Source organism: Myotis lucifugus, unplaced genomic scaffold, assembly GCF_000147115.1.
Source record: "Myotis lucifugus unplaced genomic scaffold, Myoluc2.0 scaffold_269, whole genome shotgun sequence".
In the NCBI taxonomy this organism is placed as follows: Eukaryota; Metazoa; Chordata; class Mammalia; order Chiroptera; family Vespertilionidae; genus Myotis; species Myotis lucifugus.
The window spans coordinates 83,426-106,516 of record NW_005871317.1 but is presented as its reverse complement, the minus strand read 5'-3'; the positions used below and the strand labels follow the sequence as shown (position 1 = coordinate 106,516).

At 40.1% G+C, this 23,091-nt stretch overlaps 1 protein-coding gene across 5 annotated transcripts in view; it reads left to right on the top strand.

Moving 5' to 3' along the window:
• The first annotated feature begins 721 nt into the window (after positions 1-721).
• Positions 722-23,091, top strand: part of HORMAD2 (HORMA domain containing 2) — a 52,506-nt gene continuing 30,136 nt past the window's right edge. For 2 of the 5 annotated variants that reach the window (XM_014464815.2, XM_023762974.1), the window contains exons 1-8: positions 722-925; positions 5,156-5,240; positions 8,912-9,053; positions 12,587-12,650; positions 13,939-13,975; positions 16,047-16,067; positions 16,998-17,024; positions 22,347-22,414. In XM_014464815.2, coding sequence (XP_014320301.1) covers positions 5,190-5,240; positions 8,912-9,053; positions 12,587-12,650; positions 13,939-13,975; positions 16,047-16,067; positions 16,998-17,024; positions 22,347-22,414 — 410 coding nt within the window. In that variant the 5' untranslated portion in view covers positions 722-925; positions 5,156-5,189. The remainder of the gene's footprint in view (positions 926-5,155; positions 5,241-8,911; positions 9,054-12,586; positions 12,651-13,938; positions 13,976-16,046; positions 16,068-16,997; positions 17,025-22,346; positions 22,415-23,091) is intronic. The other 3 variants (XM_014464814.2, XM_023762972.1, XM_023762973.1) reach the window with 3 other exon arrangements.

Here is a 23,091-nt window from a genome sequence, read left to right as displayed (position 1 = left end):
TGCCATCGAGGATGGGAACCTCCCGCCGTCCGGCTGCTAAACCCCCTTCCGCGCGGGCCCCGCCCCCGGCCCCTCCAGGTTCCAGCTTCCCCTCCCCCCACGCCGCCCGGAGCTGGCCTCACGGTCTCTCTGGGACCCCGTGGCCCGGGGCTAGGGCTTCGCATTAGCCTCAAGGTCCCTCGGCCTCTAACCCTGACCCCTCCCGGCCCCCAGACCCTTCCCGGCCCCGCAAGGGCCTCCGCGCTGCCGCCTCACCTGTGGCGGGGGTGGTGGTGAGGGGGAGGCGTCTCCCCAGGAAGCCCCGCGGCAGGCTGTCCTCGAGGTACCGGTTACCCAAGTCGAAGGCACCGTTGGGTCCTGGGTAGCCCCGCACCCCCGGTTTCCCGCGACGCCCCGTCGGGCCAGGCGTCGGAAGGGCTGGAAACGCCGAACTAGAGACGCCGGGCCGCCGGCGTGAGGGCTGGTAAACTGTGCACAGGTGTCCGGCCGGGAACACGGGCCGGTGTTAAGGGGGCCGGGCGTGGAGGGGGCCGGGCCTGCCAGGGGCCTATTGGACGCCGCTCGGCCCTTATTTGCATATTCATGAAGCAGGGAGAAGGCTGGACGCCGGAGTCCGCTTGGGGAGGTGATGAATTATTCATGAGGTGTTTCGCCCCGCCCGAGAAGACCTGGTTGATTATTCATGAGCTTGAGAGGCGGGTTTGAACCGGAACAGGCCGTTGTGGCGCCGTCGGCGGGGAGGTGGACGGGCGAGGGCCTCGAAAGAAAAGGGCCCTGGAGGACTGTCCGTTTCTAGTCTCTGTGAACTTTTCCTTTTCTTTTCGCTGGAGAGGTTCGATCCCCGACTTGAAAGTCTGTCGCGGGGCGCCACATACTGTGAGGAGGAACGTCGGGGCCGAGGAGAAGGCCTGGGGGGAGCTTGTAGGTAACACGGCCCCCTCCCTCCACGGTGGGCGATGGCAACGGTCACGTTTCCCGGGTGTGTGTGGGGAGGGGCGGGGAGGTGGAGACCGTTCCCCGGGGACACCCGCACCCCCACCATCTTAGGCAGCGTTTCAGTTGAGATGTCGGTGGAAGAGGAGGAATCCGTCTCGGAGAGGAAGGTGGCGGAGGCGACCAGGACTCCGCGTGTTGCAGGGAGTCGGGCGTGGAACGTTCGGGATTGCGCTCCGCGAGCTCCGGTGTTGCCCCCGCCGCCATGGCGGTCTTCCCGCCAGGATCGATGCTCAGCGCAGACCCAGAGGGTGGGGATGGGTCCCCGCCAACCAGTGACCTGAACCGTCCTTTCACTTTATACCCGGGATTTGCCGTTTAATCTCCGTGGACTTTAGCTCCCCAAACACTACAGGGGAGAGAGTGTCTTGGAAACGCAGGATTAGCCAATCGCCAGAACGTGTGCAAGTTTTGCAGAGCACTGGACGGGGCGTGCGGTACATCATGTACTTGGCTGGTGAAAACGGAAAAAAAAAAAGAAGTATGGTTCTTGCTCTTAAAAGAGCGCTTAATCTAATTAGGGCGAACATCTCATTTCTACCCCCAAGGAGCCATAAATCTTTTGAGATGTGTGAACAGTCTTTTGCATTTTTTGTAATCCTAGGGGAAGCTTAGCACATTGTAGTCACCCAGTAATAAAATGTTGAATGAATGAATGATTAAAGTAGCGTGAAGAAGATATTAAAAAAAAAAGCGAGCATGAACAAATACCCAGTTAATAGAGCAGAAACCATTTCCTCTGCGTGAACCTGGAGCAGGGGAATTATCGGGGCCAAGTGGGATTTGTTAAAAGGGGGAGTCATCATTTAGGAAAACAGATGCGGTGAAACCTTGGAGTCCCTGGATGACCTTTGGCAAACCAAGTCCCCTTGCTGGACTTTGCTTTCCTCTTCTTTATAGTTTTGTATTTTAAATTTAAAACCATGACCCATTTTGAGTTAACATATGTATATTAATTCACCTAAGTCTCCCCCTTCCCCCAAGCCTTATGGATTTCCTACTGTGCCAATACCATCCTCCTATATAAAAAAAAAAGGCTATTATGCAAATCGACCCAATGGCAGATCTACCGGTGGCTATGATGCACACTGACCACTAGGGGGCAAATGCTTAATGCAGGAGCTGCCCCCTGGTGGTCAGTGCGCTTCCACAGGGGGAGCAGCCGCTCAGCCAGAAGCCGGGCTCATGGCTGGCTAGTGCAGCGGTGGTGGCAGGAGCCTCTCCCACCTCTGTGGCAGCGCTAAGGATGTCCAACTGCCATCAGGCGGACATCCCTCATGGGCTCCCAGACTGCGAGAGGACGCAGGCTGGGCTGAGGGACTGCCCCCCCTGAAGTGCATGAATTTCGTGCACTGGGCCTCTAGTTGGTTATAAAGACTACCCTTCCTCCACTGAATTGTTTATCCTTTTCTTTAAAAGGAAGGGACTGGATTAGTTATAGAGGATGTCTCTTGTCCCTTCAGTTGTAGAGCCCATTTATGTTGAGAGAGGAAAGACGGGAGGGAGGGAGGGAGAGGGAGAGAGAGAGAGAGAGAAGAGGAGAGGAGAAACACTGATCAGTTGCCTCTGGTACATGCCTGACTGGGGATCAAACCCACAATCTTTTGATGTATTGGACAATGCTCCAACCAACTGAGCCAGCTGGCTTGGGCCCTATTTTATTTCTTGCAGTCATTAAGGGAAACAATTGCCATGTTGAGGCAGATTTGAAGGTTACACTCGGAAATGAAAGTTGTATTCTGAAGTCGACAAAGGATCCCTTGGAATCTTTAAGGACCAAAGAAGTATTAGGTGGTTTTCAGTCTCATATAAAATATTGTAAAAGAGTGTCCCCTAGTGCTGCTCTGAAGAAGTCATTTGAGAGGAATTACTACCTGTTTGTTATCTCTGTCACCACCTTGTGGCCTCAAATAATTCTGCCGTCTTCTATTTGCAAAATCTTCCAGAATCCTGCATTAATCTATACACAAAACAGGTCACAGGGTGATCCAGAACGGAATTTCTTTTAACGGACTATTTTACAAATATTTTGGTCAGAACTGGATAAAACCTTGAAAAGAAGCCACAGTTTAGATTAAAGCCTTTGAAAAGGGGAATTTTACTTCTTCTTTTTTTTTTTTTAATGTAGTGAAGCAATGGAAAGAAAACCGGTTTTGTTTTTTCCTAAGGAACAGCTTAAGATGGAAGAAGCAACAGGAGAGCGCCTAGGCGGGGCTGCTTTGGCTCACTGAGAAGTCACAGAAAAGGGGGCCTTGGAGAAGGGTCCAGGGGGTGAGCCTGGGATGGGCTGCTGCTGCCCATTGCTCCCCTGGTTGCTAGTCTCCTGGTCCTTTAGAGCTGTGGTGGGCAAACCGCGGCTCGTGAGCCATATGCTGCTCTTTGGCCCCTTCAGTGTGGCCACGAAGTTTCAATTGCACTATACATGCGCGCCCGCACCTGGTATTTTGTGGAAGAGCCACACTCAAGGGGCCGCAGTTTGCTGGCCACTGCCTTAGAGTTTAGGAGATGCCCGCCTGTGGGGGAAGATCTGGGCATGCTCCGCGGAGGCTGAGTGCCTAGATGTACTTTATTTATTTATTTATTTATTTTTAAAATATATTTTATTGATTTTTTACAGAGAGGAAGGGGGAGAGATAGAGAGTTAGAAACATCGATGAGAGAGAAACATCGATCAGCTGCCTCCTGCACACCTCCCACTGGGGATGTGCCCGCAACCCAGGTATATGCCCTTGACTGGAATCGAACCCGGGACCTTTCAGTCCGCAGGCCGACGCTCTATCCACTGAGCCAAACCGGTTTCGGCCCTAGATGTACTTTAAACAATGGTTTTTATTGTGGTAAAATGTACACAACAAAATTCACCACCTCAACCATTCTCTCAAGTGTACAGTTCAGCGGCACCAAGCTCATTCACAGAGTTAGATAACCGTCACCACTATCCATTTCTAGAAAATGGTCATCATCCTGAACGGAAAGTCTGTACCCATTAAACTTCCATTCTTCCTACCCGCCAACCTCTGGTAACCTCTATGCTACTGTCTATGAATTTGACTACCTTCCTCATTTAAGTCAAGTCATGCAGTATTTTTCCTTTTGTGTCTGGCTTATTTCACTTAGCATAATATCCATGTTGCAGTATGTGTCAGAATTTCATTTCTTTTTAAAGCTGAATAGTTTTCCATTGTATATACTACATTTTTAAAAATTCAACTGCTGATGGATAGTCCCATCTTTTGGCTATTGTAAATAATACTGCTATGACCATTGTCTGTTTGAATCCCTGCTTTCAATTGTTTTGGGTATATACTTAGAAGCAGAATTGCTGGTGATTATTTAACTTTTTGAGGAACTGCCATACTGTTTCCATAGCAGCTGCACCATTTTGCATTCCCATCAGTAGTGGTTTTAATTTTTCCACATCCTCACCAATTCTTGTTATTTTCCATTCTTTTTGAATAGCCAACCTAGTGGGTGTGAAGTATAAACATTAAATTTTGAATTGGCTTTGAAAATCAATTACACACGAACCTAATTCAAGAAATTATTTTGAGGGGCTGCTATATGCAAAGCGCTGTTACATTTTGAGGGAATAACAAGGATGAAAAAATATATGATTGATGTATATATGTTTTGGGGGAGAGTCAATCCTCACCAGAGGACATTTTCCCACTGATTTCTAGAGAGAGTGGAAGGGAGGAGGAGAGACAGAGAGAGAGAAACATCAATGTGAGAGAGGCACATTGATTGGTTGCCTCCCACATGGGTCCTGACCAGGGCGGGGGATTGAGCCTGCAACCGAAGTATGTGCCCTTGACCGGAACCAATCCTGGGACCCCTCAGTCCGCAGGCCGATGCTCTATCCACTAAGGCAAACCAGCGAGGACTCATTAGGTGATTTACAATATTATTCTCCTCCAGATGTATTTGGGAACAAGTAAGTCAACTTATATTTTCATTGGGTGGTTGGAAAAACTGATCCAGAGACTTTATGCCAAATTTTAAAAAATTGTTTGTGGAGATCAAAATGTTTATTAAACTAATTTTCCAAACAATATAGTCAAATGCTAATTATATAATATTTCTTTGGAATATTCACAATAAGGATTATGTTGGGCAAGGTCTCTAATTGGTTTATTTTTTTCTTTTCTTTTTTTTTTTGCAGGTTAGACTTAAAAGAATCCTGATCCGTTACTATAATGGCCATTGCTCAGCTCTCTCACTCCATCAGAATTAACAAGGCATCTAAGGTATTTAGTAAGAATTAAGGCTGCTCTGTCTCTGCAGTAGCCTATTCTCCATCTTACTGCTTCGCTAATAAACTCTATTTCACTTAAAAATGGAATTAAAAGAAAACTGATGATTAGTCAGTTCAGAATGATTACTTTAATCTTTGGCATTTTTTTAACAGCAGTTTTATCAGTTAATTGGCACAAAATTTATGGCAGAGCATGTCTACATTTTAACTGCCTAATGGACTGAGGATGTTCGGAAAATTAGAATAGACTCCTACAAAATAACTTACTGGGTGTTGTTTCATATTTATATATTTAGATTTTCTAGGGTAAAAGAAATCAGACACAAAAAAGATGTTTAAAGAGAATGGTTCTTTGTCAGACATTCACTTCCTGAAACAATTAGGAAACTTCTGATGTACAACATGATGTAGTTATAAGAACTGATGGAGGGAACAATGAGAAAAACTTGTATGCTGGGACGCGTGGTGGAGCATGCCAGGGCTAGGCAAACTTGCTGGTTTATCTTGGCAAGTTTATCTTGTCCCATGACATTCATTTTTAAAAAATATATATTTTATTGATTTTTTACAGAGAGGAAGGGAGAGGGATAGAGAGCTAGAAACATCGATGAGAGAGAAACATCGATCAGCCGTCTCCTGCACACCTCCTACTGGGGATGTGCCTGCAACCAAGGTACATGCCCTTGACCGGAATCGAACCTGGGACCTTTCAGTCCGCAGGCCGACACTCTACCCACTGAGCCAAACCAGCTCCGGTGCATGATATTCATTAATGAACCATTTATGTACTCATTGAGAGCCCAATATAATATAATATATATGTAATACTGTATTATCCTCTGAATGAATACATAAATAAAAAACTTCACCCTGACCGGGTGGCTCAGCTGGTTGGAGCATCGTCCGGTATACCAAAAGATTGCAGGTTCGATTCCTGGTCAGGGAATATACCTAGGTTGCAGGTTTGATCCCCAGTTGGGGCCAATACGGGAGGCCGCATCGATGTTTCTCTCTCTTCCTCTTTAAAAATCAATAAAAACAGATCCTCGGGTGAGGATTAAAAAAAAAAAAGACTCTTCATCTTCTAGAAGTTTATAATCTGGTTAAATTAAGATTTGTAGGAGTTAAGTCAATATACAAAGTAATATATGCATTACATACATGAAAGAGTAAGGCAACACAAATTATAAGAATTTTTAGATTTTTATATAGACTGGAATAGTTTATATATTCCTCATGAAGGAGATGGGACTTAAAGTGAATCTTGAATGATGAAAATGATTTTAATAGAGGAGAGAAAAGAGAATTCCATGAGGGAAACCTATCACATGCCTTGCCTCAGAATAAAAAAATGAGCGTGGCATGTTTCAGAGAATAACAAAGAACCATCCTGACTGAACTGGAGTGTCATCCTGTTGAACAGAAGTAGTAAGTAAAATTGAATAGGAACTCTGAGGATAAAATAATATGGATCCTAAGGCTAAGGAACTTCTACTGTATTCTGCAATCAATAGCAAGTCAGTGGGTTTGATCAGGAGAGTGAGTAAAATCATTGTTTCAGGAATATTAAGCTGTAGCAGAAATAGGAAATATTGAAGTTGAAGGAGAATTATGGCAGAGAGAAGGCAGACATCTTTCTTGCTCGAATTTAATGTACTCACCAGGCTCCTGATCTCATTTCGGTTTCTAAGTGTGCTTCCCTCCTGGGGCAAAGATGCTGAGCCATATATATGAATTGCAATCAACTTGGCAGTTATTTTTCTCACTGAGTATTAACAAATTGACCTTTTGATGTAAACCAGCGGTTCTCAATCTGTGGGTTGCAACCCCTGAAAACACATCCTGCATATCAGATATTTACATTACGATTCATAACAGTAGCAAAATCACAGTTATGAAGTAGCAACAAAAATAATTTTATGGTTGGGGGTCACCACAATATGAGGAACTGTATTAAAGGGTCGTGACATTAGGAAGGTTGAGAACCACTGACAGATCTTTGTAGTTTGGACTCCATGAGCTACTTCTCCCAGTAAGTTTTAAGTGATTTTTGCTATTTAATACTTTAAGCAACAACAATAATAACTATAGAAGCTAACATTTATTCATCACTTACCATGTGGTAGGCACTGTGCCAAGGGATTTACTAATATATTATTATTTCAATTAAACTTTGCAATAAGAAACGGAAGCTCAGAGAAATAAAGTAACTTGCCTGAGGTCATGTAACTTGACAGCTAAGCTGTCAAACATCACATGTCATTAGCACACTATCTTATTAAAATAATTTATAATCGTGTTGTTTTACAGTATTTATAGAATTTTCATGTATTAGGCATTATAAAAACGATAGCTAAATGAACTAAGTCAGAGAAAGACACATACCATATGAGTTTACTCGTGTGGAATTTAATGAACAAATTGAACTACCAAGCACAATAGAGACAGACTCATAGGTAGAGAGCAGGCAGACAGCTCTAGAGGGGGCAAGTGGGATCGGGGGGGTGGGGGATTGAGCATAAAAGAGAGAAAAAAAGAGAACTATGGATATGGACAACCGTGTGGTGATTGCAGGGGTGGAGGGGGATGGGTGGAGGTGGAAGAGGGCATAGAGGGGGTAAAGGGTGATGGGAGAAAAATTAAAACAAAAACATTAAAAAAGACAGCCCTGACCAGTTTGGCTCAGTGGCTAGAGCGTCCGCCTGTGGACTGAAGAGTCCCAGGTTCGATTCCGGTCAAGGGCATGTACCTTGGTTGCGGGCACATCCCCAGCAGGGGGTGTGCAGGAGGCAGCTGATGGATGTTTCTCTCTCATGGATGTTTCTAACTCTCTATCCCTCTCCCTTCCTCTCTGTAAAAAATCAATAAAATATAGTTTAAAAAATAATAATAAAATAAAAAATAAAAAAGAAAGACAATGATAGCCCTTAAAGTACTAGACCAGCTGAGCTGAGAAAAATATCCCTAGAGAATAGAGAAGTGACAGAACTCTGGAAACCTTTTCTAACCGTTGATCTTCGTTACTACAAATGTGTTTTTACATTCTATATTTAAAGTAAACATCGTTATACTTTCAGGTTATTTAATTTTACAAATTATTGTTACTCAAGTATTGCCTTTTAAGTTTTGGCATGTTTTCAATAAGTTACTATATATGCATGCCACGCCAGCTATTACACAATTACCCAAAAGAACCTTAATTTTTCAGGATTCATGGATACAAAGATGAAAATACACAAAATGCACATTCATACCACATATACACCTAATTCTCCTTGAGCTTCAGTATTGCTTACTTCTACTACAGCTTAATATTCTTCAAACAATTATTTTACTCACTCACCAGATCAAATTTGCTGACTTTCCATTGATTACAAAATAAAGCATAAATTCCTTAGCCTCGCTTTTACAATCCGTTTCAATTTCTCCCCGAAGTTGTTGCTATACATGCAAGAGTAATCATTTCAGCCCTGGCTGTGTTGCTAAGTGGTTAGAGTGTCGGCCCAAGCACAGAAGGATCATTGACCAGTTGCCTCCTGCAAACCAGGTTCGTGCCCTTGACCAGGAATTGAACCCCGATCCTTCAGTGCTCGGGCCGATGCTTTAACCACTGGGCACACAGGCCAGGGTGAATACTCATCTTTTTCATCGTTTTTTTTCCAGGGACCAATTTTCCCATCCCAAATTTGTGATCAGGAAGAGTCACTGACAATGGTGAAGAAACTTTTTGCTACTTCTGTCTCATGTATAACATATTTAAGGGGCCTGTTTCCAGAAAGCTCTTATGGAAACCGCTATGTGGAAGGTAAAGTTGAACTAAATGGTTACTTTGGCTATTCTATCCCTTTTCTCTATTTGGCAGGAGTAAAGCTTTAATTTCTCACAGAGTGTGCTGAGTCCAAGTCATAGGCCATAAGAACAATTTGCTAATTAATTTTCCATTTTAATTTGACTATGTTTAGTGGTTTTACTTATAGGAACTATTAGTTCCTGGCCAGATACCAAATGACAGACTAAGGAGAAAAGAAATCTATATGGATAAGCCCAATAAATCTAAACTAGACCTATCAAAGCAGCAGCCAAATCAAAATCTATTTGGATGCTATGGATTTGCATCCAATTAAATTTGTTCTTTGAATTGAGAGCCAGGTGAAAACTCTTCTTCCTAGTAACACATGTAAATATGCTGTAAAAATGCTGTAAAAATGCATATTCATGCCAAACCCATTTGTTGATTAGCATGTATATTTAAACAATTATTATTCTAATCAGCTTTGGTCCTTTCTCAATGCCAGGCCTTCAACTTGCCTTCCTCTTGTTTCTTTTTTATTTGCATTTTTAAAATTTGATTTGCGAGAGAAGAAGGGAGAGAGAAAGAGAAACATTGATTTGTTCCATTTAATTATGCATTCATTGGTTGATACTTGTATGTGCCCTAATCCAACCCACAACCTTGGCATATTGGGATGACGCTCGGACCAAATGAGCTACCTGGCCAGGGCCTTTTTATTTCTGGTGTCCTCAACTTATGATCTCCTCTTCTTACATTACAAGCTGTTTGGGGCTCCTCTTCTTCTGTTGACTTTTTAGAAAATGTACCCAGGACTCCTCAATTTTTCAAAATCTTATTTGTTTAAAAAGCTGGATTATGATAACCATTCAGAAAATCTTGCTGATTTGTTACTAAAGTAGGAACTATCATTTGAAAAATAAATAGGTGCGGTCTTCCTCTTGGGAGCACACACACCTTTCTTCCCTCTCAGGCCTGCATCCTAAATTTTCTCCTAAACTCTAAGGGTCTCCATGAGACTTGCAACCAGGGGAGCAGCAGGCAGTAGCAGCTCATGCCAGCTTACCCCCTGAACCTGTCTCCGAGGCCCCCTTTCTCTGACTTTCCAGCGAGCTAACAGCCGCTCATTTCGATAACATTTCTAGAGAGCCAAAGCCACCCCCCCGGCTCTCTCCTGCTGCTGCTTCTATCCTAAGTCCTTCCTTGTTAGACTGTCCCCAGCTTTAATAAACATACTCTCAAAATAAGAAATAAAAAAGTAAATAAATATGGAGAGCTACAAGTGTCCTTGTAACATTTTTTAAAAATCTAACTTTACTTTCAGTTTCTCATATCTGTACTTAATTATAACCTTAGCCTCATTTCAATTTTATTTTCTTAAACATTTGACTCTCTACATGAGCATCAGTATGTATGCTATAAACAATAAAGCAAGATATTTATAATTATTATGATAATCTCATTTGTATTAGGTCCTTTTTTGGTTTCTTGGATATAAATCTGTAATAATGAATATGTTTATAAATAGCACATAATTATAGTTTCTCCTTTTGTTTGGAACATAGAATTGGAAAAAGACATGCTTTGGGTAGTTAATGGTTAAAAAGCAAAATTCACCCAAGTAAATTTGAGGATCTAATTGGCTCTATTTAGCAATTTATAAATTGTGCAGCATCCATCCAGCAAACAGAAGGGTCCGCTGAATAGGAAGAAGGGTAGAGCAAGGAAGCTATTAACAAAAAAAATAATGGATCCTTTATGAGAAGATAACGGGCAGGGTTTTGGTTATACAGATTGGCTCTTCTTTCTGTAAAGGAAGGAGGGGGCCATAGGGACAGATGTACCTTACTGGTGCTTGACCAGAAAACTCCATACTGGTTAAGATTATTTTCTGGGAGAGATTAAAACTTCAGTTAGATCTTGTATTCAATCTAGGTTTGGTATCATGGGCTTTCAGCATGATTGAACTTCATTTTGGGCCTGTGTTCTTTTTTTCTTTAATATCATTAAACACTTGTGTGCTAGTTACTGCCCCTAGGCATGGGGGTCGGGGTGGGGAGTGGGTAATACCATTCCTATAGCTTTATTTTTTTGTGACAGTTTTTGTGGAAGTTATATGTCTCCCTCTCAAAGTTTGTACTTCAAGTAGCATATGTCATAAAAATGCTCAATACTCCTATGTCACTCTCTTTGTAATTTTTAAATGTCTTAACAACATGGAATAATTTTAATATTCCTCAGTAGAGATAGAAGTGACATAATTTTTAGAATAAGAAAACAATATGAAAAGGTGAAGTGACTTATTCAAAGTCATACATGAATCAGTGATTGATTTTGGACTTATGTGAACTAAAGATTTTTAATACAATTTTCTGTCCTCTCTATGTCATAAGAAAGTACAAACCCCAAAGGAGGAGAAAAAATAAATACAAAATAAATTTTAAAAAAGGAGAAAGAAAAAAGAAGTGACTTGAGATTGAAGTATATGTTTTAAATTGGCTAATGGAGACGGTCTCAATACTACCTGATTATTTAGAATTCAACAGCAAAGAAGTGACACAAATTGATTTTGCAGCCAATTCATTTGTGCAACTGTTGGGAACGAAAATTTTTTCTTCTACCCTTCTAGCTTCCTTGAATTGTCTAGTAATTAATTTGACATAAGGTTAACACAAGAAAAACAAATTTAATTTTGTATATACAGGAGCCCCGTACAAATATGAGAGCAAAGGCAGTCAGGCAATTAAGATGTATATGCCATTCTGAGCTAAGCAATGGGATAAGGGCCAGGGAGTTTCAAAGAGAAGGAGGGCAGTTCACAGGAAGATAAGAGGAGCAGGTGTTTGGTAATCAGATGTTCTCCCTGTTAATGCAGATTAGCAAGTCTATCAGATAAAATGTTATCTCTGGTAATAGCTCTCTTTCTGGGCCAGGTCCCCTATCTAAATACCTTTAATCAGTTAATGGAAAGGTAAAAGTTTACCTTGAGTCAGCTGGGTCTTCCATTTTTTTAAATACCAGTGTGTCTTCTTTTAAATTGATTTCAGAGAGGAAGGGAGAGGGAGAGATAGAAACATCAATGATGAGAGAGAATCATTGATCGCTTCCTGCTGCACACCCCCTATTGGGGACCGAGCCCGTAACCTGGGCACGTACCCTGACCAGGAATCCAACCATGATCTCCTGGTTCATAGGTCGATGCTCAACCACTAGGCCACACTGGCCGGGCGAGTCAGCTGGGTCTTGATTGCCATTCGCTTCAAATAATCCACATGCTAAAGTGGCACATTTGGGAGTAATATTCGGCTCCCCTTCACTATATTGTGTAAGGATAGACTAAACTAGAATCAAAATCAGAACGAAGCTAATTATCAACATAGGATTTATTTTTAGATATTTACTAGTAGAGAGTCCAAATATTTTTATAAGCTATAAAAACTAAGTTTTATAAATAAAATAGTTAAAGGAAATACCTGTATTTAGAATGGACAATTTTAGTCCCACGGTCATTTAGTAGATGAAAATAGACTGTGTTTCTATTTTTGTAGACCTCAATTTAAAAATCCTTCGAGAAGATGAAAACTCTCCAGGGTCAGTGCATATTATTAAATGGTAAGTAATTGAAATTTTGCAAAAGTTGAATATTATTTTTATCATGGCTGAAACTACCCATAAGACTTTATTTGGTAACATTCTTTCTTTCTTTTTTTTAAGACGTTCACAAACTTTATTTTGACCACATTTCACATTTTAGATTTAAACCCTTAGGGTCAATATCTCGCTGCCAGAGATTTTAGAGGAAATGTGATGAACAATTTGGTAGGCAGATGGTTCCAACAACAAGGATTTTGCAAATAAATTAACTTCTAGTTTTGGCAAACAGAAATTATGACTACAAAGACAGGAAAATGCCAGCATTTACAGAAATCAGACTGTACAACATTCATGGGTATTGTTTACTGAGAGTCTTCAGTGGGCCAAGTTCTAGGGCATAAGATTTTACATCATGATTTTATTTATATCTCAAAACAACTTTATGAAGTATGTATTAATTGTTTAGTTGAATAGAAAATGCTGTAGTTTGTAAATTACACAATTTATGTACCAGTAAGAAAGAAAAAAAGATGTTGCTAATGAAACCAAGACACACCACCAGTTAGAAGATGCATCCTGATATTAGAGATGATAAAATATGAAAGAATGTGCATCTTCACTCTGATGAGATATGTTATAATCCCCATATTACAGACGAGGAAACAGACTTCATGAGGCTCAATTGCTGAACATCACATAGGTAGCAAGTGGTACACCCAGGGCTCACATCGGGGTAGTCTGACTTGAAGCCCAGGAGTGTAGCTATTTATTTCATGGAGTGTGTCTCCATCTGTGTTCATGCTGCATTAAGTGAAACTAAATGTCTCTTTGTTGTGGTGGTGGTAACAGTTCTTTATTTTTTTTTTTTTTTTTTTTTTTTTTGGTAACAGTTCTTTAAAATAATTTCTTCCTTTTTAAAATAATTTTCTACAAATTTGTAATAATCAATGTAATTTGAAGATACTGAGTGTTATTTTTGAAGTCAATAGACTTGTATAAAGAAAGAAAAATATCAATCAATGTTTGATTACTTGTGATAGCATGCCAGTGTCCTAAACAGTATGGAAACCAACATGAAAAATAAGATGTAATTCTGTACCCTAAAATTGCTTACCTATTATTTATAAAGTTCTATTAACATATTGAAAGGTATTGGGAGTTTTAAAAATGTATTAAATGGGAAAGGTAACTAAATGATTATCAATTTAATGTACTTCAAAGCAAAACATATAAATCATTTCTGTATTTGGAATTTTTTTGGCTTTGAATCTAGTCCGAATTGACATCAACCTTTATTTCTTGACAGGATCCGAGGTTGTTTTGACGCTTTGGAAAGGGGATACGTAAGAATGTTTTAACATTTACTCAAAGACTCATCTTTTATCCCTTAAAAAAAGAGATTAGCCTTTATTTTGTTGTGTTTAATGTTGTACCAGTGCCTGCATTTGTATTCATGAACCAGTTTCTTTTATTTTAAGTTTTTGCTGTCCCATTGATGTCTCATTTACATCAATTAGAAATGAAACCCTCATTTTTCTCTTTTACATACTCATATCTTTTGACCACAGACTTTCCTCTGAAGTCACTGGAAGAGACCCACAGGATGTGGGAGAGGGGAGACAAGAATCTGGCATTCAGCACACTAAGCATGTTCAAAATAGTGGCGATTCAGTTTGCAGATATGAAAGGGGAAAATGGACTTGAACAATTCGTTTTTATTCTGTGTTGGTTATTTTGATAACTATGTTTGGTGTATATATATAATCTGTTCCCTCAAAATAAGTGCTGTAGCTCAAATTTTTTAGAAATGCAGCTTAAATTTTAAGTGCATCAGATCTTTCTTGCTGCCCAAGACAGCTACAAAGGGTGTAATAATGAGAGGCTCTAGTCCTAGCTAAAGAGACAAAATATATAAAAATGAAATGTCTATTACTGCTTCCTCCCCTTTTCTCCATCTGTGTCTTCTTTTCACTCTCTCTCAGTTTCTATTTCTTGAAGAAATCTTGAAGTGATCTACAAGGCCTGTGTGATCTAATCTCCATCTGCTTTTGCAGGGCATCACTCTCACCATTGCTCTCTATGTTCCTGCCACATAACACATCTAGAATATGCCAAGTGCCTTTTACCTTTCTACATATTGTTCCCTTTTGCCTGGAAAATTATCTTTCCTACCCAACATCCTTTACCTGGCTAACTCCAGTACCCTTCAGGTCTCAGCCTAAATATTTACTTCCCGGGGAGGCCTTTTCTGATACTCCTCTTCCCCCCTGCCCCCCGCCTACATTGTTCTCAAACATCTTGTGCTATTTCTATATAGCAAATAATACAATTGACACCTATCTGTGTGATATTTTTTGTTTAATATTTTCCTCCCTGCTGGGCTGGGAGTTCTGTGGATCCGATCATGTCTGTATTTCTTCGCCAGAAAAAAGAAATCCCTCACTGAGGATATTGATTTTTGGAGAGAGAGGAAGGGGGGGAGGGAGGGAAAGAGAGAGAGAGAGAGAGAGAGAGAGAGAGAGAGAGAGAGAGAGAGAGAAAGAAACATTGATGTCAAAGAGAAACATCAATCAGTTGCCTCCCATAAGTGCAGACCTGGGATCAAACCTGCAACCTAGGTATGTAGCCTGACTGGAATTGAACCCACAATCTTTTGGTGTATGGGACAATGCTCCAACCAACTGAGCCACTGGCCAGGGCTGGGGTCATGTCTATTTTTGAATGAATAAACTTTTCATTAAATAATTAATATACAGTTGAGTTGCACTGTGTAGTCTTAAAATCAATTGTATGCAGTAACCAAAATAGCCACACAGTGTCACTAAAGTTTTAGTCCTTTGGGTGAAATAGGTGAGTAATTTGCTATGAAATTGTGGTCCTGAAATTTTGTCATTTGTATTCTAGTTTTAAAATTTTTATGATAGGCTTTATTATATCTCTATCTGTATATCTATATATTCAAGCAGAGAAAATCTGTTTATAGTAATACATAGATGTAGGGAGAGCAAAGGTTTTATAGATTTATGTCAGGCTTAAAACTTTTTAGTTTAGTTGATTTGTTTCAAAAGGCACTTTTTTAAAAAATACTTGTGGCACATTTAATTTTTAGTAATAACAAATTATTTTCATATCTTTTACCTCCCAAATTATAATATAACTTATAGAGAATAAGGATAATTATTTTCTTTCTTTCTTTTTTTTTTTAATCCCTCCTCTTCCCAGCATAACCCTGGGTATGTAATAGGCACTCACTGAGTGAATAAATAATTAGGATCCCTTTTGTTCTGAATAATATTTTTTTCAACTCAAAACTTTGGACCTCTCTGAAATAATATTTTAATTAGCCTTTAATGAATATAATAGCAACATAGGTGCAAGTATATAAAATATAATAACTATTTTTTTTCCTTGAAGCTACACATGGCAATACTTACGGTAAGTATACATTTAAAGACCAAGCCTCTGCCTGTACTTCATTGTCTTTTGGCAAGTGAAACATTAAAACAGTACTTTCCTCTGCTTTCTTGAATTTCTTTATCTGTCCTATGACATTTTGGAATTTTTAAAAAATAGAATTTGTGATGTTTTAATAAAATATCACAAACTATTTCTTTGGCATATTGTAATACATGGGAAAATATAGGATTACCAACTGCTTCATCTATTGGCTATCAGGATTTTATTTTTTGAGTTTACAGATTGAAGTTTTGTAGAGTTTTCTGAAGTTTTACCTATTTCTGGGTATAGCATGGTGAATGTTATTAAGATATAAAGACAATGAGATATCATTGAGAGTCTTAGATATATTATTTATTTAAAAATTGTAAACCATAAAAATTATTTAGAATTTATTTGTAACTCAGTCACAAATCATAACCAGTAATCATAAATGCCTGGTTATCAATTTTCTTATAGTCAGTGTTTACAGAATACTCTAAAGGCTATATTTATAAAATGAGCTTATTCTAGCTCTAGCTTGAACTATGTATCTTAAGATCTATCTATCTATCTATCTATCTATCTATCTATCTATCTATCTATCTATCTCTGTACTCAATATAGCACAAATTGAACTCTTCATATAGAACAGGGGTCCTCAAACTTTTTAAACAGGGGGCCAGTTCACTGTCCCTCAGACCATTGGAGGGCCGGACTATAGTTTAAAAAAAAACTGAACAAATTCCTATGCACACTGCACATATCTTATTTTGAAGTAAAAAAACAAAATGGGAACAAATACAATATTTGTATTTGCATGTGGCCCGCGGGCCGTAGTTTGAGGACCCCTGATATACAACATGTATTCTGTGAGGAGTAATCTAGTATCTTTCAGAAATTAAGTGCTGTTTATTTTTCCTTAAACAGCTTTACCCAAATCCCAAGGAACCTGAGGTAAGAACACACATAGAGATGGGTAGTATATGTACATTATATTTAAATATGTTTACGTACATTGAGGCCATAGATTATGTTACTGGGCTGCCATATGAGCAAAGTAACTTGTAGTGAGCTCTTTCAGTGTTTTATTGTAAATTTCACCAATTCTTTATTATGAGATTTTAAAAATTACTTAGGGGCCTTGAAAAATAAGCGTGGAGTAGAACTGAGCCTGTTCCCTAACATGTTAACATTAAGAATCTCTGCTTGTATAAACACCATATTTTATTACTTATTTTAACTGATTCTGAATCCTTTTTGTTTGTGGCCTTTTGGAAGATACGGCCTAATTGTAAACTTTTTTTTCCCAACTAAATTCTCCCCTTTTTGACCTATTTCTAGATTTTCAGAGCTTTACCTCTTTCTTTCTCTAAATTTCTTCCCTCTGCTGACTGAGTTCTACTCATCCTAAAGGCCAACTTACCTCCAAATATTTCATGAAAGCCTCGTTGCCTCTTCTATTCACACTAATTTCTTCCTTCTCTAAACTCCTTTTTCATCAGTACCCCACAATTTAACACTCTCAGTTGATTCATGTAGATTACTTTATCTTCCCAACCAGATTGTGAATTCTTGTTTTCTCTCTCCCAAAGGGGATATTATAGTCTTGGGCACGTAATAGTTACATGTGCTGCTTTGAATGGAAACTGGCGGTGGCATAGACATGGAGGGAGAAGCCTTTCATTCTTCTCACTCTCTTTACTTTCCTCCTATCTTTCCTTCCGGTTCCTTTACCTTTTCTTTGCTTTCCATTTCCTTCTCTAAGCCAATGGGTTTAGCCTAATTAGTGGCATTCAAGACTAAGTTAAGCATTTTTAGTCTTTAAAATCCTTTCTTGGCGAGATCATAAATATGTGTTTGAACAAGGTGGAAGAAAACTGGTACATACAGGCGGGTAACAATTCTTTAATGCCAAAGTACCTCTGCGTCTTTGTCTCTTGTGTAACTTCAAAATGCTTTTCCCCCTTCTAGCTCTAATGGGAAGTTTCCCAAACTAAACCCTCCTGCTAAATTGTTAATAAATTGGTCACTTCCCTAGCGCGGTAATTATTATGTTTTCTTATGCACACACAACTTCAGCTCTGAAATCGGTGGTTTTGAGGTAGTGAACTGCTAAGCAAATTGGGCTTAACTACAGAAAAATCTTACAGAGAGAGGAGAGCTATTAAATGAGCTTTGCTACACACAATATATATAACAGGGAATTAGGAAACAAAGGCTTATTATATGATAAGTTCTGAGCTATCATTTATGAGCCTGAAAAAAAAATTTGAATGCTTCCAGACTCTTCATTATTGGCATTTATCTGATATCGTGCCATGTTTCCTGACTCATATCCATAGAACTGTATCCTCCACTAAGCAAAACTGCACAAACAGTACCAATATTAATGTTTACCTGAAGTGGAAATACATTTTACCCACGGATTAAACTTTGCAGCACACCTGTGAAGAGTCTGTCACGGTACAACTGAGAACCAGTGTCTTAAGTAAAGGATGCTTACCCAGTCCAGAGGCCAACAAGAGTTTGAGCAACACACAAAGTTGCTGTGCTTGTGCACTTGACGTTTTGAGATGAACTGACAAAAGTAACTAAAGTAGAAAAAGAAAAGTAGTCAAGAGGGGTAGTGTAGCTTTTCTGCAGACACACACTACAGAATGTGTGGAGGGTATTAATAAGTGTAAGCCAAAATGTAACTATGTTAAGAAAAGATTTCTACAATTCAATGCATGATAGGCCCCTAAAGAATTACTATATGAATATTGTGAGGCTACAAATCAAATGTTTTCATTCTCAAATTATCTCAGACAATAGATAGCACAACTGAGTAAAAGTTGTATATTCTCAGTTTTGCTAAACAATCTGTTTATAGAAAGGTCATAAAGGATCTGTTCTTGGTACAATTTAAAATATGAAAGATAGCTCAGAGCATCAAAGCTGGAGTTGGCTGGGAAACATGGACAGGCAGGAGGAATAGGCATTGTTTGTGTGACAGGGCAATTACGACAACGACGCCATGTAACGGGCCTGTCTGAAGTGAAGCTGTTGCTGCAGGCACTCCAGTTTCACATTCCTCTCCTACTGTCAGTGCTCCCTCAGTCATCTTGGGCGATTGGTTCCAGGACCCCGGTGGATGCCAAAATCTGCAGATGCTCAAGTTGTGATATAAAGTGTGTGGTATTTGCATATAACCTACGCACATCCTCCTGAATACTTTAAGTCATCTGTAGATTACTTGTAGTACCTAATACAATGAAGTGCTCTGTAAATAATTGTTATGCTGTATTGTTTAGGGAATAATGACAAGGAAAAAAGTCTGTACATGTTCAGTACAGATACAACCCTCATAGGCCTAACTACATCGCGCACGTCAGCAGCCACGTGGCATATTTTTTTCCAATTTTTTTTTAACTTTTTTTATTTTTAATCTTCATGCAAGGATATTTTTTTCATTTAGGGAGGGATAGAGGGAGAAGGAGAGAGAGAAATAGAGAAAGAGAGAGAGAGGAACATCGATGTGAGAGAGACACATTGATTGGTTGCCTTCAGGCCAGGGATCGAACCTGCAACTGAGGTATATTCCCTTGATTGGAATCAAAACCATGACCCTTTAGTGCTCGGGCCGATGCTCTAACCACTAGCCAGGGCCTAAATATTTTTGGTCTTTGCTTTGTTGAATCGGAAGATGTGGAACCCGTAGATCTGACTGTACTCACAAAGCAGCCTTCTGAACTTGGTTGGATTTTTCAACTCTTGCTAGAAAAATGTTTTTTTTCTTTTAAAATTATCTCCATTAAAAATCAGTGTTCTTCGAGTTTAAGCAGATGAGCTAATTTCTCTAGGACCTGTTCACTTGTGATTAATGGGATAGCAAATCTATGTATATAAAAGACTAAATGACCATTCAACTATCCAGCCCAGGGGTCCTCAAACTTTTTTTTTTAAATATATATATTTTATTGATTTTTTTACAGAGAGGAAGGGAGAGAGAAAGAGAGTTAGAAACATCAATGAGAGAGAAACATTGATCAGCTGCCTCCTGCACATCTCCCACTGGGAATGTGCCCGCAACCCAGGTACATGCCCTTGACTGGAATCGAACCTGGGACCTTTCAGTCCGCAGGCCGAAGCTCTATCCACTGAGCCAAACCAGTTAGGGCAGGTCCTCAAACTTTTTAAACAGGGGGCCAGTTCACTGTCCCTCAGACCGTTGGAGGGCTGGACTATAGTTTAAAAAAAAACTATGAACAAATTCCTATGCACACTGCACATATCTTATTTTGAAGTAAAAAAACAAAACGGGAACAAATACAATATTTGTATTTGCATGTGGCCCGCGGGCCGTAGTTTGAGGACCCCTGATCCAGCCGATAGCTATGATGTGCACTGACCACCAGGAGGCAGATGCTCAATGCAGGAGCTGCCGAGCTGCAGTGACTTGGCAGTGGCGGTTCTTGAGTGACGCACCCTGGAACCAGAGAGGGGGGACCCCGATTCCGGGGTGCATCACCCGAGAACTGCCCTCTCGCAATCGGGACCCCTTGGGGGATGTCAGAGAGCCAGTTTTGGCCTGATCCCCACAGGCCAGGCCGAGGGACCCCACCTACCAGAAGGACCACGCTCACTCTGCAGACGCCCTTCGAGCCGTGGCACCACCCCAGGTGCAGCTGGCCGGGAGGGATCAACGGGAGGTTGGCTCCAGGGCGTGTCCGGCCCATCTCGCCCAGTCCCGCTCACTGGCCACCTTCTAATTAATTTCCTTCCAATGTGCACGAATCTGTGCACTGGGGCACTAGTCTTATAATAAAAGTAACAAGAGCATTGAGACTTTTTCTGATCAACCTAACATCCTCATTCCCACATTTCCACGGAACAAATAGATAAATGAAGGGTATATTTTATGTTCTGACTTAAACTCACATCTTTTTCCTGTCTTTAATACCTTCTCCAGCTCTGTGGACACACTATAGTATATCTGGGCCAAATGTTTGCTTCAGCTACTAGACAATTATTATATTTTAATTGGAGTATATCTCTCATGAGGAAATTTGCCCTTTTTTATTTCTAGCTTTCTTTACAATGAGGGGAGAAGATAGCAATAGTACCTAGTTTTAAGTGCAGGATAAACAAAAACAAGACCTGAAATCATAGATCCTAGTTTCTTTTCTATTTTTTCCAGTTTTCCTGTTGCCATTCTAGTCTTCTCTGAATTACTGCAGTAGCCTCTTATTTAAAACCCTTCAATGGACTTGTGTTCACTTATAATAAAATCTAAACCCCTTTCTGTGACTGACAGGCCCCCAAACCTCTACAACTTCATCTCCTGTACTCTCCCCCTTGCTCACTCATTGCCAGCCACTTGGCCTCCTCTCTGATCCTGGGAGAGGCTTTCTTTCTTACTTCAGAGCCTTTGTATTGCTGTTCCCTCTGCTTGGAACACCCCATCGTCCCCTCTTGTCACCCAAGACTCAGCTCAAGCAGGGACCTTTTCTGTCATGTTCACCACGGTAACTCCAGTGCCTGACACAAAGTTCAGTAAATATCTGTTACATGAATAAATGGTTTCTCAACTGGTTCCACTGTCATTTACTTATGCTGGTCACGTACTTGACTCTGTGCCTTAGTTTTTCCAGCTTTAAAATGGTAACAATTGCCCTAGCCAGTTTGGCTCAGTGGATAGAGCATCAGCCCGAGAACTGAAGGGTCTTGAGTTTAATTCCATTCAAGGCCACTTACCTCAGGTGCAGGCTCAATCCCCGGCCCTGGTTGGGGCATGTGAGGAGGCAACCAATGGATGTGTCTCTCTCACATCAATGTTTCTCTCTCTCTGTCTCTCCCCCTCCCTTCCACTCTCTCTAAAAAAAAAATCAGGAGAAAAATCTTTATCTCTATATCTGTAAAGATTATTCCTGAATAATGTAATGCCGTGAAACAAACAGGTAAGTAGGAAGTATAGTAGATACGAAATGAAAATGTTCCTTATCTATTATCAGATAAGATTCTGGATTTCTTTTTAAATTTATTTTTCAATTACAGTTTACATTTGATATTATTTTGTATTAGTTTGAGATGTGTAGCATAGTGGTTAGACAATCATATACTTTACAAAGTGTTCCCCCTGATATTTCCAGTCCCCACCTGGTACATACATAGTTATTACAATATTATTGACTACATTTCCTATATTGTACTTCACATCCCCTTGACTATTTTGTAACCACCAAAGGATTTCTTTTTTAAAGTAATTTATTTCTCTGTCTCCTTTGATGTTTCTAGAAAGTGACTGAGATATACCAGTTCAAATTCAAATACACAAATGAAGGAATCACTATGGATTTTGACAGGTAGAATCTAATTGTTTAATGAACACGAGAAATAGATATGATTGGGGTAAACATAAGCCTCTTGAGGCCACAGATGGGCCTTATGCTTCCTTTCTAACTCTCCCAGGAACCCTACAAAGAACACCAGCACTGCTATAAGGAGGGATCGTGTAATTGTTGAAATTTCTGGTGGGAATAGGGGCGTCCTCTGCTTCCCTCTTTTTCTCATAGGTGGTGTTAGTAGGCTCTAAAGCAGTTATGCTTAAGTGGTTAAGAGTTCCAATTCCCAAGGCAGAAGGCTGTAGCTTGGAACCCCAGCTCTGACTGTTCTGGTTATATAACTTTGGACAAATTACTCAACCTCCCTAAATATTAGTATGCACAGTGGAGTTGATAATACAGTATCTACTTCATATGGTTGTTGTGATGATTAGTTATAATGCATATATTAAGCTGTGCCCATGTCTGGCACATAATAAACACTCAGTGAATGGTACTTGGTGGTGGTGGTGGTAGTGGTGATAGTGGTCCCTGAAGGCAATGGTGGTTGGTAGACAGCACAGCAGTAGAAATTATGTTAATGAGGCCGTCTACATGGTGCTGATGGAAGAGCTCCAAAGGCTCTATCTTCCCACTAAACGAAAATGTCTCCATTGCAATGCCAAGATACGGTCCTCTCTGCCTCTGAACCTGGGGTA